The sequence below is a fragment of the Bombina bombina genome, chromosome 6, assembly GCF_027579735.1.
Source record: "Bombina bombina isolate aBomBom1 chromosome 6, aBomBom1.pri, whole genome shotgun sequence".
NCBI classification, from domain to species: Eukaryota; Metazoa; Chordata; class Amphibia; order Anura; family Bombinatoridae; genus Bombina; species Bombina bombina.
The window spans coordinates 143274484-143290439 of record NC_069504.1 but is presented as its reverse complement, the minus strand read 5'-3'; the positions used below and the strand labels follow the sequence as shown (position 1 = coordinate 143290439).

General features: G+C 36.5%; 1 protein-coding gene across 4 annotated transcripts in view; it reads left to right on the top strand.

Moving 5' to 3' along the window:
- Positions 1-1705: 1705 nt before the first annotated feature.
- Positions 1706-15956, top strand: part of BRD1 (bromodomain containing 1) — a 308361-nt gene continuing 294110 nt past the window's right edge. For all 4 annotated transcript variants that reach the window (XM_053716621.1, XM_053716620.1, XM_053716623.1 and 1 more), the window contains exons 1-2: positions 1706-2007; positions 6073-7452. In XM_053716621.1, coding sequence (XP_053572596.1) covers positions 6083-7452 — 1370 coding nt within the window. In that variant the 5' untranslated portion in view covers positions 1706-2007; positions 6073-6082. The remainder of the gene's footprint in view (positions 2008-6072; positions 7453-15956) is intronic.

The window sequence follows — 15956 nt, the reverse complement described above, 5'->3', positions numbered from 1 at the left end:
AACGATTGCCTGGGGTTGTTGTTTCTCTTGTTCAGAGAAGAATTGACTGGTATTTCGGTGCTGGACTGTCATTGGGCAGGGTCAGACTGATTTGCTACAGGATATTTTTTCTTTGTGAAGGGGCATAGTGTGCTAAAAGAGTATGCACCCTGAGTGGCACCCTAAAATGAACAGGCACAGAAGTTTTTCTAGCTTTTGTTCTTTTGTCTCAGGTGAGTGCATCTCTTTTTTTTATAATTATGACTTTACTGTCCCTTTAAGTATATTATCTTGTGTAGCATATAAAGCCCCGTATAATAATGAGGCATCTAAGCTATGTATAGAGCGAGTATTTAAAGGGATAGTAAACCCCAACATTTTATTTTGATTCAGATAGAACATACAATTTTAAACAACTTTCCAATTTAATTCTATTATCAAATTTTCTTCATTCTCTGGTTATCCATTGCAGAGGGGGCAGCAATGCACTACTGACAGGAAGCTGAAAATATCTTTTTAGCCAATCACAAGAGACAAATAATAGCCAAATGTTCTACCAATCCTCAAGAAGCGCAATAGGTATATCTATCCTATAAGCAGAGAAATTATTGTCCCTTGGCTGCAAGATAAAAAATATAAAGCAATAACTTTTTCTTTTAAAAAAAAGTGCCCAAAAAAAGCCAGGAGTGTCAAATATACTTACCGTAACTGTGGCAGACACTCGTCCACTGAAAGGCTGACAAGCCAAACCAGTGCTGAAACCTAGCAGCAGAGGTATAGAAATGAGAGTTTTGTAGAACTGGAAAGGGAGACAAGAGATGAATCTCTGCAACCGATTTATAAGAGACTCATTTAAAAGGTTTTAACAGAGGTAAGAAATAACCATAGGTAAAAAACTCCCTTAATTCCCCTATTACAAGTAAAGTACTCTGAGGAAAAAAAAACGGACTTCAAAATACGCTGAAGCACTTATCATTGAAGCACATCATACTTTAACCACCTCCAAAGGAGGCAAAGTTTAAACTGAGATATGAGTGAGGTGGGGGGATTTTATAGGCTTTTGAGGTTTGGGAAACTGCCTCCTCCTGGTAGGAATGTATATCCCATATGTAACAAATCATGGACTCTCGCCACTTATATAAAAGAAAGATATATTTTGTAATTACGGTGTATTCTTATTTCATGAAACAAAAACACTCAGCGCAACAAAATGTTTATGCGAAAAACTGCACGAAATGATAGTGCTGTGTATTAGCAGGCTGTGTGTTTCCCGAATTAGGTTTGCGTATTGTTTAAGAGATTTGCATGGAGTAGTGAGGTGAGTAATGCAAAAAGAGTATGTTTACAGAAAAAAACGTGCAGTTATTTACCACAATGTCCCGAAACTAGAGCAGTTTTATAGATTTGCAGCATGGAAGGGACATTGGGATTTCGCACTACGCTCTAGAGCTTTCTCTTGGTGTAATATGGAAATATAGGAGACGCGAAAATGAGTCCCGTCTAGGCGTCTAACCCCCTACTGTCTCTGCGAGGTAGAACCCCGATGTTACGAGTCTATCACCTCCGGATACCACCACACAGGAAGCAAATGCGTTGCCTGTCATTTGTTATGTCGCTATGGTAGCGGGCGCGCTCTGGGCTGCAGTTTGTGCCCCACGCATTATGGCTGCTCGCGGGAGCTGTGACGTAGCTGCGTACTACTGAGCGGAGAGGGGCGGCACGCGCTTTGCTGAAACCGCATTGTTTGTTTCAAAGGAAAAGAACCAAGGCCGAGCCGCGGCGGGACTCGGAGGCGAGCATTACGGATACGAGGGACAGGGATACCCCCTCCGATGGTTCCCGGACTTAACTTCCTTTTCCCCAGCCGCTGGGTCTGGGAGGGAAGCTGGACGGCGGCCACTGGGAAGCTTTAGTGAACGGGGCCACTGTTTGTTGGCCGCCGTCAGAAAGAAGATTATCAACTCCTGAGCAATCGGTCGCCATTTAATTACTAACCGAATCTGTCAACCGTCTCATCGGTGACACAAGGTAACGTCTGATGATCTCTGGACTTCCCCAAATCGCGGCCCTCTCGGCTGCGCAGATTCCTTCCCACTCTCCTCCCCCAGTCCGCTGCTGGAGTTAGAGGAAGGATGATCCCTGCTTGTCTCACTGTGTATGTGTGTACACTCCGCTTTGTGCGGTTGTTTTGTTAGACGCCATATTTGTCTGTTCTGGCTCAGTCTGCTAATTGTAGAGAAACTAAACTCTGGCGGATTGGCGCGTGGGGGAAGTGGGAACGCGAGATAAACATTGGGGGCCCCTCTGGCAGGTTGTACAACGGCCACCCATTGATTTGAACGGACCCGGGAAAGTGTTTGGTGCAGTGACGTCACGGGGCTGGCTGCTTTACAGGCTTTGGGGGAAGTTAACCCCTCCGTTGCCCGTGGTATGATAGTTGGTCACACAAGTTATAGTATCGGGGACCTATGTATAAGTGCGCTATGGACTGTACCACTTATAAACAGGAGAGATTGGACAGTACCACTTTGTAAATTACTAGTGTCTATGTCATTATGTGACGGTATAAATAAGCCAAGCCTGACAACAGTCGAAGTGTTTTTTTTTTTAATATATCATACTGAGTTATCGTGTTGCTTATTTAGGCTGTACAGGAGTTTGCTTCTACTTTGCAAAACTTTTTTGAAAGCTGCAGGGAGACTCGTACAGAAATTATATTAAATATCTAAGAGGGAAATATTTACCATTTTAACGTTCTGATTGTCTTTTATGTATCTAATGTACTTTTATGCATTACATATAGAATCAAAAGAAGTCAGCGTCTATATATTATATGTGTGATACAATGAGAATTTAGCATATAAATTGTGAGCTATGTGTTAAATTCATGTAGCTTCTTAAAGAGTGGTGCCTGGTCTTAGATTATACTACCCATAGCAGTTAGACGTTTGTTATTCTTAGTTTTATGTTGTGTGGCAAATGTAAAATAAAATATTTAACCCTTTATGCAAACTTATGTTGATAAAAAAAGTAACACATTTATGCTGTATGGAGACATATAGACCTCTGCCTGTTCTCAGATTGCTTATAATCTGAGAAGCGTCATGTGTTGCCATGTCAGCGGAGCACGCTATATACCAAATGTTACCACCCCCTTAAAGCTTAGTGACAGTGTGTCTGTGCTACCTATGTGAACATGGATGCTTTACACACACATACACACAAATATATATATATATATATATATATATATGTGTGTGTGTATATAATGTGTGTATATATTGCTTTTTAGTTTGCATTTTCTGCTCTCTCCTTTCAGGTAATGTATTTTGAGGACCAGGTTTAACTTAGGAACGGAAGCACTAATATAGTTGGTTTTAAGTATGCAGTTTTTCTTATTATGTGGAAGAATAATGTATTACTTTTTATAGCACTGTGGCACAACTTTAGAACATCCTGAATACAGACCACAAAAGCCAGCCTTTGAGATCACTGGTTTGTTTCATCCTCCCTTCCTTTACTCACATCTTCCTTACGACTGTTTTTCATGTAGAGTTTATGCTTGGGCACTTGCTGTAAGATTGGCTGTCCTCTGTGAAGGCCAGGGCATAGTTGCATGGGGGAGGGAGAAGTTTTTTTTGTACTAATTCTTTATCGTGTGTGTGTGTGTTTTTTTTTTTTTGTCTTCCCCTCAAAACCCTTAGTCTTTCGGGTTAGCTTTTGAAGTCAGCAGTTTTCACAAGAAAGGTTCTGATTTTGAAGCTATATATGCAGTTGCATTTAAAATGAGAAATCTATTTTTTATATTTTTCTGCTTCCAAGGTTTGTTTGTCTCTTTCCATTTTTTTTTATTCTTCCCAAAGAAAGCTCCTCCGGTTTTGGCAGCAGATGGCCCTGTGTATAGCTAGTAGGGCTCTCACACAGCTGCTGAATTGTCTCCCTTTTATCACACAGACATTGATTTTCATTTTGAATGGCATATCGGTTGTAACAAGATTGTTTTGGATGCCCTATAACATTACCCTATATAAAGACAAGCCTGTGATACAATTATACATTAAACAAAACAGTAACAGATACTATGTGTTATTTCATAAAAATACTCTTAGTCGGTAGATTATTTCGTCATCATTAATAGGATAGTGAAATCGCATACATTTGCAGTGGTAAAATGTCTGATCTTCGATAAATGTAAACATACATTGAACAGCAGTTTGACATTTAGGATGTAAATATGTTTTAAACAAAATGACCCCAGACAATAACAATGTTAAACATTGGAGACAATAATTTGTATTGTGTATTATTATCATTTGTATAGCGCCGCCAAATTCCGTAGCGCTGGGTACAGTGATAGCGGTATACAATGACAGATTTTTGATAAAATACATTAAACTAAATAAATCTAGTACAGGAGGAAGAGGGCCCTGCTCCGGAGAGCTCACAGTCTATAGGTTTAGGGTGCAGTGACATAAGGTTGGGGTAGCTTGTCACGTCGGTTGTAGTTGCAGCAGTGAGTCGGGCAGTTCATGTATTAGTTTGGTTCGGATGAGGGATGGAGGAGAGATGGTATAAATTATTTAAATGAAAATAATACTCATGCTGCATATATTTTGTTTACAGATGTTCATGTGGTATTTTCTAGTCTTGTATAATACCTTTTTTTTATGACTTAAAGGGACACTGTAACCAAAATTTTTCTTTCGTGATTCAGATTGAGCATGAAATTTTAAGCAACTTTCTAATTTACTCCTATTATCAAATTTTCTTAATTCTCTTGGTATCTTTATTTGAAATGCAAGAATGTAAGTTTAGATGCCGGCCCATTTTTGGTGAACAACCTGGGTTGTCCTTGCTGATTGGTGGATAAATTCATCCACCAATAAAAAAGTGCTGTCCAGAGTACTGAAACCAAAAAAAAGCTTAGATGCCTTTTTCAAATAATGATAGCAAGAGAACAAAGAAAAATTGAAAATAGGAGTAAATTAGAAAGTTGCTTAAAATTGCATGCTCCATCTGAATCACAAAATAAAAAAATTGGGTTCAGTGTCCCTTTTTAAATAGGCCAAACAATTTTTTCAATGCTTTCAAAACTATGTATTTCATATAAATATGGTAACTTCTTTACAAAACTGTCTTTCAGAGTTAGTAAAATAACAATTTGTTCATAATGATGTAATATATAATATTTAATAAGCCTGCATGGCACAGGCCCAGAGACAGAACTTTTTTTCACTTTCTGCAATGAGATTTTTTTAGTGAAAATTTTTCTGCAGGTCATTTTTAAATAAAATAAAATTGTAAATTTGTCAGTTACACTAAAGCACCAGATCAATTGCAATGTGTTGGTTAACTGGAGAATAAAGCAATATTTAAAGTTGTATAATCTAGTGCAGTAGTTAAAAATTGAATTACAAATTAGCTGCAGACAAAAAAAGTAATTGTAAAATGTCTCTTGAATTAATTTGTTTCCTTTTCTCTTAGTCTAACATAGAAATGTAGTAATAAAAAAGGTGCATTGCTCATACGAACATCTTACATTCAGAGTAAAACAGCTTTGCAGACTGTGAAAAGCTAGGGAACGAGCTTGCAAAAATCTCAGAGCCAGACAACAATCAATGCACTGCTGCTTTGCAGCACTACTGCATATTTGACTGTTGTCTTCAAACAGCACTTTGCTCTGGATTCACTGTGTTAAGGAAAACTTATATAATGTAGCCAGAGAACAGCTCTGTTTAAAAAGGAACAGCCTAATGTGGAGCTGCACTGAAAAGTTAAAGTGCTAACAGTTCCTGTTCTTTCTGCAGACATGCTGCATTTTCTGCGATGACATCTCAGATCACTCTATGTTCTGCCTTGGGGGGCACAGGTAACATTTTAGAAGGTGCATCTTGGTTTGGTAGTTATGGTTTGTAAGTTTTTAATTGTTTGTACTAATGTACTCCAAAATCTACAAATTTGACCCAAACATCTGCATTTTTAATATATTTTTCAGATCTTTAAACAAAACTAATTTAAAAGAATGTACCTTAAATGCTTCTGGTGATCTTCTTTTGATCATAATGTTTGAAAAGCTTTTTTTGATCTTTACAGGTCACTCAAAATGAGGCGCAAGGGTCGATGGCATAGAGTGTCTGCACCAAGAACATCTACTTCCCCATGTAGTATTAAGCACTCACCTACTCGGGAAACTTTGACTTATGCCCAAGCCCAGAGAATGGTTGAAATAGAAATTGAAGGTCGGCTTCAACGAATCAGTATTTTTGAGCCTTTGGACATCATTTCAGAGGACGATCTTACTGCTCAAGAAATGAGTGAATGTAACAGCAATAAAGAAAACAGTGAACAACCACCACAGGCTTGTGCAAGATCAAAAAGGCCTAAAGCAAGCAAAGGGAAGAAGAAAAGCGAAGTTCTTCCATCCACAGTTGGACCTGCTACCACCACCACCAGCACACTACCTGAACCCAAAGTCCGTGTTATAGAATGTACTCCACCATCAGCTCCCAACAGACCTGCTACGTATTACAAATTTCAGGAAAAATCTTCCGAAGAGCTTGATAAGGAAGTAGAATATGACATGGATGAAGAAGACTATGCATGGTTGGAAATTATCAACGAGAGGCGGAAAAGTGATGGCCTTTCTATAGTGTCTCAAGATATATTTGAATTTCTTATGGATAGGTTTGAAAAGGCCTCTTACTGTGAGAACCAAAAGCAGGGTGATCAACAGTCATTAATTGATGAGGATGCAGTGTGTTGCATATGTGTGGATGGGGAATGTCAAAATAGCAATGTTATCTTGTTTTGTGATGTGTGTAATTTAGCTGTGCATCAGGAGTGCTATGGTGTGCCATACATACCAGAGGGACAGTGGCTCTGCAGACATTGTCTTCAGGCACGTAATATACCTATTGATTGCGTGTTGTGTCCAAATAAGGGAGGTGCCTTTAAAAAAACTGATGATGACCGATGGGGGCATGTTGTTTGTGCTCTCTGGGTACCAGAAGTTGGATTTGCAAGTACAGTTTTTATTGAACCTATAGATGGTGTAAATAACATTCCCCCAGCACGGTGGAAGCTAACTTGCTACCTCTGCAAGCAAAAGGGTGTTGGTGCCTGCATCCAGTGCCATAAAGCAAACTGCTATGTTGCTTTCCATGTGACTTGTGCTCAAAAAGCTGGATTATACATGAAAATGGAACCTGTAAAAGAGGTGAATGGCAATGTCACAACATTCTCTGTAAAAAAGACTGCCTACTGTGATGCTCATACGCCTTCAGGGTGTGTTAGGAGACCACTAAATATTTATGAGGAGCCTGAAGTTAAAAATGGTATTTGTAGAAAGAATAAAGACAAAACGCCTCCGTCAACATCGAAAGTAAAAAAAAAAGCTAAGAAAACAAAGAAAGCTATAGCTGAAACTTGTACAGTTATTCCATCGGTTACAGTACCTGATATTCCACCTCAAAGGTAAGTGGTCAGCATATTATTTCAATTATTATTTTATATGAAAAATATTTTACATGAACTAATTTATATCACTATAAACATTGTAAAGGGACACTGAAGTCAAAATTAAACTTTCATGATTCAGATAGAGCAGCGATTTTAAACAACTTTCCAATTTACTTCCATTAACAAAATGTGCACGGTATTTTTATATTTACACTTTGAGTCATCAGCTCCTACTGAGCATTTGCAGCAATTTACAAAATATATGTATATGCGTTTGTGATTGGCTGATGACTTTCACATGATACAAGGTAGTGGAAATAGACATAACTTAGAATTTTGTTAGAAACAAATCCACTTATTTTAAGTTAAAGGGACAGTATACACCAATTTTCATATAACTGCATGTACAGATACTAATATAAAAATCCAGTATAAAACCATTTAAAAACTTAATTAGAAGCTCCCAGTTTAGCACTGTTAAAAGATTAGCTGGAACACCCACTAAAGAACAGACACCCCCCTTCCTCTGCATATGAACATACTCTTTACACACACAGGAGCAAGCTGGAGTAGGTACACCTCAGTATTCTCCTAAAACTTTGGGGCTTGGTTAGGGGTCTGCAAAACTATACTTTTTTTTTTTTTTTTTTAAAGAAAATCTGTATAGGCTATATAAATGGATCTACAAAACATTTATGCAAAGAAACATCTAGTGTATAATGTCCCTTTAAGGTGCTATTGCATTTTCTTTATCATGTATTTGTTAATTATGCAAATCTGCTGTATTTACTGGTCCTTTAATGACACTTGTGTAGACAAAGTTCTCTTATGTACTATTTGCATGTGCAAAAAAACACATAAGTATTTTGTAAAAGATTGACTAGTTGAAAGGCTTAAGATAAGTGAATAAAAATAGCCACACAGGTGGTCGTTACTGCTCCAGCTCCTAGAATAGAAAGTACTGTGCCTGGCTACAATACTAAGATGCAGAAGTAACTCACAGCTGTACTTGGGATGTACAACATGTGAAGGATAGAGGTTTGGTTGTCAGCACCACACAGGGGTGTTAAAAAGGGACAGTCTACCATAGAACTGTTATTGTTTTAAAAGATAGATAATCCCTTCATTACCCATTCCCCAGTTTTGCATAACCAACACAGTTATATTAATATACTTTTTACCTTTGTGATTACCTTGTATCTAGAAACCTTCTTCCAGCCCCCTGATCACATGACTGTGACTGTTTGATATCTATTGTCTTAAATTTAGCATTGTGTTGTGCTAGATCTTAAATAACTCCCTGTGCCTGTACACAGTGTTATCTATATGGCCCACATGTACTTTCTGTCTCTTTGTGTTGAAAAGAGATTTAAAAAGCATGTGATAAGAGGCAGCCCTCAAAGACTTAGAAATTAGCATATGAGCCTAGCTATGTTTAGTTTAAACTAAGAATACCAAGAGAAAAAAAGCTAATTTGATGATAAAAGTAAATTGGAAAGTTGATTAAAATTAAAACCTATCTGAATAATGAAAGTTTAGTTTATACTAGACTGTCCCTTTAAAGGACCACTAAATAAAGTATGCACTATAAACAAACAATGCAATAGCACTAGGGATAAATTTATCAAAGGCTAGGCGAACTCTGTATGTGCTTCGCCTGTAACTGTGCCCCAGCTTGGCTACGGAGAAGCGCACATGTGCGCCTGAATTTATAAAAAAAAATAGATGTAATTTTACGCTTTTAGTAAAAGGCGAGCTGGGGCGTAATAATGATACATTTCGCCTGTCGGAAAAACCATTTACTCCTTATTTTTCACAGTACATCCCTATAAATATTTACGCCGCAATGCCTTGAATATTAAAAAAGCGGTTTTTAGGTATCTTATTTTGCACATATTTATATCATATATTTTCGTGCTGTTTTTGCCATAAGTTGGTAATTTAAGATCGCAAAGATCAATATATCGATGTATATACATATAAAACTCTTGGTACCTGTATGCGCCTGTGGAAGTACTCATTTCTGGCAATAACGGTCTCTTCTTGGTGCCGAGCCTTTGAAAAATGAGTTAAAAGAAGAAAGTACTGCATCACAAGATGTAAAAGCATGTATTATAATAGTGTTCGCCTCAGTCTGTATGGCGAAATATAGAACACGCAATTTAAGGTGAAATTTCAGTTCCCTATCAGCGCAAAGCAATGATAAATGAGAAACTGCGTATTTGTAGGTCGGGCTGTGAAATTACGCCTATTACTAATGTATATTGGTGCACTCAAGAGTGCGCCTAGGCGAATGCAAACGGAGTGCAAAGAAGTTTCTTTCAGACTTGTGCAATTATAGGCACAGATTGCTTTCATAAATATGGCGATTGGTGTGTATGCGTTATTTTGCCCACAATTAGTCAAATTGCTTTGATATATTTACCCCTTAGTCTGAGTAGTAGATTTTTTTTATTTTTTTTTTCCTGACAAATTTCAGTTATTTCTTTCAACTCCCCCTGTATCATGTGACAGCCATCAGCCAATCACAAATGCATATACGTATATTCTGTGAATTCTTGCACATGCTCAGTAGGAGCTGGTGACTCAAAGTGTAAATATAAAAATACTGCACATTTTGTTATTGGAAGTAAATTGGAAAGTTGTTTAGAATTGCATGTTCTGTCTGAATATTAAAAATTAAATTTTGACTTGTGTCCCTTTTTTAAGGAAATAAACATTCACAGTATCTCAGGGCTCAAGAAATACTGAGCTCCAGGGCATCATCATGGTGCCTAAAATATGATACTGACACATGGTAAAATACCCTTTGTGCCTATGACATAGTGATTAGTGCAAGAAGCTGTTTCTCTCCGCTTCACAAGTGCACCAGCACATCTGCTAGGATTTTGTAATGTAAAATGTAATAAAAAATGCAATATACTTTCATTATTTTTTCCCCCTTTCCTGTCATTGTGGGTTTGAGTGCTGGCATGGTTTAACTTTTTAACCTAGAGTTAAAGGGACAGTAAACACCTTGACAGTTTAATGAAAAGGATTAGTTATGCATAATAAAACAACCATGCAATATACTTTTTTATTTATTTTCACCCGTTTTCATGTAATTTAGCTTTTAAAACTTTGGATTTCCTAATTTTCAGAGCTGGAAATGCACCCTGATGACTTTGCAAGGATAACTCTGGTACATATCTCTAATTGGCTTGAACAAATAGGAACTGAAGAACAGCTTTCATGCTGTTGGGAAAACAATTGCAGAAAACAAGATGTTCATTTTACTTTTAAATGTGTAGACTTGGCAGATATGTTAGGCTATAGCAAGACGACAGAAATGCCTGATAATTACAAGGTGTTTACTGTCCCTTTAAAAAACAAAACAAAAAAATCAGTTTCTCGCATCCCCTGTTAAAGGAGCAGTAAATACAGAAGATTTGCAGAATCAACAAATGCACAATAAAAAGACAATGCAATATTACTTAGTCTGAACTTCAAATTTAATAGTAGAACTGGTGACTCAAAAAGACTGCACATTTTGTTAATGGAAGTAAATTGGAAAGTTGTTTCAAATTGCTGCTCTATTTGAATCAGTTTCTTTTTGACTTGAGTGTCCCTTTTAAAGGCTAGTTTGGAAAAGTTATAAATTGGCAGGATTCTACCCAGGAACTATTTAACTAATACACCACCTGGCTTGAACGCCTGTGTAAACTTTATTAAAGGGACATTATACACTCATTTTTTCTTTGCATAAATGTTTTGTAGATAATCTATTTATATAGCCCATAAAGTTTTTTTTTTTTAACCTCTTAAGGACATATGACGGAATTTTTCCGTCATAAAACAATTGAGCAAACTGAAAGCTGTGTCCTTAAAGGGTTAAATAAATGTATAGTTTTGCTTATTTTTAAATAGCATTGCTCTGATTTTCAGACTCCCAACCAAGCCCCAAAGTTTTATGTGAATACGCTCGACTACCTACTCCAGCTTGCTCCTGTTTGTGTAAAGGGTCTTTTCATATGCAAAAGAAGGGGGAGGGGGAGGAGTGTCTTATTTGCCACTTGCAGTGGGCTTTCCAGCTACCTTTTCAACAGAGCCAAACTGGCAGCTTCTAAGTAAGTTTTTAAGCAGTTTTATACTGGATTTTTATATCAGTATCTGTGCATCTTATTCTTTATAGTAGTGTCTATTACATGCAGTTATATGAAAATGAGTGTATACTGACCCTTTAAGTCAATATTAAAGGGGTAGAAAACCCCATATTTTTTGTTCATGATTCGGATAGAACCTACAATTTTAAACAACTTTTCAATTTACTTCTGTTATCAAACTTGCTTCATTCTCTTGTAAACCTTTGTTGTAGTAACAGCATTGCACTTCTGACTGCTAGCTGAACACCTCTAGTAAGCCAATCACACGACACAAATGTGTGTAGACACCAATTGGCAGTTAACTCCCACTAGTGTAACGTATATGCATATCCTTTTTCAATAAGGAATACCAAAAGAACAAAGCACATTTGAAAATAGAAATGAATTTAAAAGTGTCTTAAAATTACATGCTCTGTCTGAATCATGCACGTTTAATTTTGACTTTCCTATCCCTTTAAAGGGACACTCAGGTTAAATTAAAATTTCATGATTCAGATACAGCATGTAATTTTAAACAACTTTTCAATTTACTTCCATTAAAAAAATGTGCACAGTCTTTTATATTTACAATTTTTGAGTCACCAGATGGTGGAAATATACATAACTGAAATTTGCTATAAAAAAATATACTACTCATTTGAAATTCAGACTAAGTGCTATTGCATTGTCTTGTTATCTTGCATTTGTTGATTATGCAAATCTAATGTGTTGACTGGTCCTTTAACTTTAGCTAACTGGCTAAAAAAAAAAAAGTTTTTTTTTAAATTTGTGTGTGTGTTTTTTTTTTTTTTTTTTTTTTTCCATTCATTAAATCAATTTATGTTAAATTATGCAATTAATTTGTGCTTTGTTTAGCTTACATAACCTTTATAAATAACTTCTATTTGCAATGCATTACATTGTCCGCACCCAGCTACTTCATATTGCCACCCAGCTGGCAACATTTTCTGTGGAGTACTCTGAAGCTTTTAAAGTAACTTAAAATTTTAAAGGGAGAGTAATCGCCTTTTTTTCCCCTGTGGTATTGCAAACAATTTATATAATAGCTGAAATGTTTTGAAGGCATTATACCTTGTTTGCTGCAACTGTTTTTTAGTAGCCTAATTCCACCCATAACTTTCCTTATGTGGAGTAGGCAATCTGGACTTCTTATTGGGCTAGACCCAACTAGCCACTCATTTTGTTTGCAAATTCACCATTGTTTTGCATTTTAACTCAGGGTGTATTTGATTTAAATCATAGCTATTATTATTTCCAGTTATACCCAGACCATTACTGATTTGGTTATATATCATTAGATATGCATACAGTTATGCTCATAAGTTTACATACCCTGGCAGAATTTATGATTACTTGGCCGTTTTTCAGAGAATATGAATGATAACACAAAAACTTTTCTTTCACTCATGGTTAGTGCTTGGCTGAAGCCATTTATTATCAATCAACTGTGTCTACTCTTTTTAAATCATATTGACAACAGAAATGACCTTGATCAAAAGTTTACATACCCCAGTTCTTAATACAGTGTATTGCCCCCTTTAACATAAATGAAAGCTTGAAGTCTTTTGTGGTATTTGTGGTTGAGGCTCTTTATCTTTTGAGATGGTAAAGCTGCCCATTCTTCCTGGTAAAAAGCCTCCAGTTCCTGTAAATTCTTGGGCTGTCTTGCATGAACTGCACATTTGAGATCTCCCCAGAGTGGCTCAATGATATTGAGGTCAGGAGACTGAGATGACCACTCAAGAACCTTCACTTTATTCTGCTGTAGCCAATGACAGGTCGACTTGGCCTTGTGTTTAGGATCATTGTCATGTTGGAATTGCATTCATCTTGCCATCAATTCTGGCCAAATTTCCTGTGCCTTTGTAGCTGACACATCCGAAAAACATCAGCGATCCACCTCCGTGTTTCACAGTAGGAATGGTGTACCTTTCATCATAGGCCTTTTTGACTCCTCTCCAAATGTAGCGTTTATGGTTGTGGTCAAAAAGCTCAATTTTGGTCTCATCACTCCAAATGACTTTGTTCTAAAAGGTTTAAGGCTTGTCTCTGTGCTGTTTGGCGTATTGTAAGCGGGATACTTTGTGGCATTTGCGTCGTAATGGCTTTCTTCTGGCGACTCACTCGACCATGCAGCCCATCTTCAAGTGCCTTCTTATTGTGCATCTTGAAACAGCCACACCACATGTTTTCAGAGAGTCCTGTATTTCACCTGAAGTTATTTGTGGGTTTTTCTTTGCATCCCGAACAATTTTCCTGGCAGTTGTGGCTGAAATTTTAGTTGGTCTACCTGACCGTGGTTTGGTTTCAACAGAACCCCTCATTTTCCACTTCTTGATTAGAGTTTGAACACTGCTGATTGGTATTCTCAATTCCTTGGATATCTTTTTATATCCCTTTTCCTGTTTTATATAGTTCAACTACCTTTTCCCGCAGATCCTTTGACAATTCTTTTGCTTTCTCCATGACTCAAAATCCAGAATCGTCAGTGCAGCACTGGATGAAAGATGCAAGGGTCTGTCAGGAGTCCAGAAGCTCATTTATCTTTTATACACACACACTAATTACAAGCAAACAGATCACAGGTGAGGATGGTTACATTTAATAGCCATTTAAACTCCTTTGTGTCAACTTGTGTGCATATTATCAGGCCAAAATCACCAGGGTATGTAAACTTTTGATCAGGGTCATTTGGGTAGTTTCTGTTGTCATTATGATTTAAAAAGAGTAAACACAGTTGATTGATAATAAATGGCTTCAGCCAAACACTAACAATGAGTGAAAGAAAAGTTTTTTGTGTTATCATTCATATTCTCTGAAAAATTGCCAAGAAATCCTAAATTCTGCCAGGGTATGTCAACTTATGAGCACAACTGTAGATAGATAATTGAAATTATTTGGAGGTGAACTATCTCCAGTTTAATTGGTTAATCATTCATACTTGATCAACTTTTCACCTGTACTTTTATTGGAAGGAGAAAAATGATTACATTAATTAAAAATTAAAATAGTTTTATTTAACTAAAATAATATTATTTTTTATTTTGAATGCTTACCCTTCCCTCCTCACACTTAGGTCCTTGTGCAGATCTATTCTACTCCAAACAATCTTGTATTCAGTGAGCTTTTTGAAAGGTTGTATGGGTTGATTCTGTGTACATAGATTTGCAGCAATGGCATGAAAGACACAGTAAAGTAAAAATGAAACTCATGATTTAGAAGGAACATGAAATTTTTAACAATTTTCCAATTCACGTCTCTTATCTAATTTGCTTTATTCTCTTGGTATCCATTGCTGAAAAGCTTGCATAGGTAGGCTCAGAAGCAACACAATATTTTGAGCTACCTGCTTGTTACTATCTCCCCCAAAGTATTCAGCTAAGTCCCAAGAAGAACATTGCTCTCCTTCAACAAAGGATTCCAAGTAAATGAAGCAAATCTTATAATAGAAGTAAATCTGAAAATTTTATACTCTATCAAAAGTTATCATGATTATGTCCCTTTCTAACTATGTATGTTAATTTTATTACATTTTTGCTATGAAGAAGGGGCATGTTATTTCTGCAGACACAAATTCACAGTTTTGAGAACTACAAAACCAATAATATTTGATATCTTTAAAATTGACCTGTTTCTGTCAGATTATTTTGGACAGTGATATTGTGAATGGATTCATGGAATTAATTTACCAAATAAAAAAAATTACAGCATCTTGCTATATAATTTAAAACATTTTTTTCTTTAAATACGTTTTTTTAATAAAAAAATCTATATAAAATAGTTTTCTATTTAAAATGATAGTAAATCCGAGCGTTTCAAACATGCTAGGATTTGCCATCACTAAAAATAAGCAGGATTTTCAGTCATCCCTTTTTAAAAAAAAAAAAAAAAAAAAAAAATGCTAAACTTACCAATGAGGTGACATTTCCATCTCTGTACCAATAGCGGTGCTAGTCAGATGACGCTGTTCTGTATGCTAGCGAGGCTATTGGTTTATGAGGTGGAAACGTCACATCATTAAAAAAGAGCTCTGTACAGCAGGCGGCTAGAGCCGCTGAGTTTAGCAAGGAGGCTGTGGCACAGAAAGGGTAAGTTAGTCATCACTTTGTAAAACAGGGTGCTAAAAAGTCCTGATTATTTTTACTGATGGTAAATTGCAGCATTTTTGAAACTCTGATTTGCCACCACTTTAAGGTACATTATAATCCAAAGGTTATTCATCTTGAATCTATTCACCATGTCATGCTCTCCCAGAGGTTTCTATAAGAATATTTTTGCCATTTTTCTATCTAGAAGATATTACAGGTAAGAAACCAAACTGCTTGGGACCTGAAAAAGGTTTGGATTTTTGAATATTTCTGTCTTTGCATAAACAAC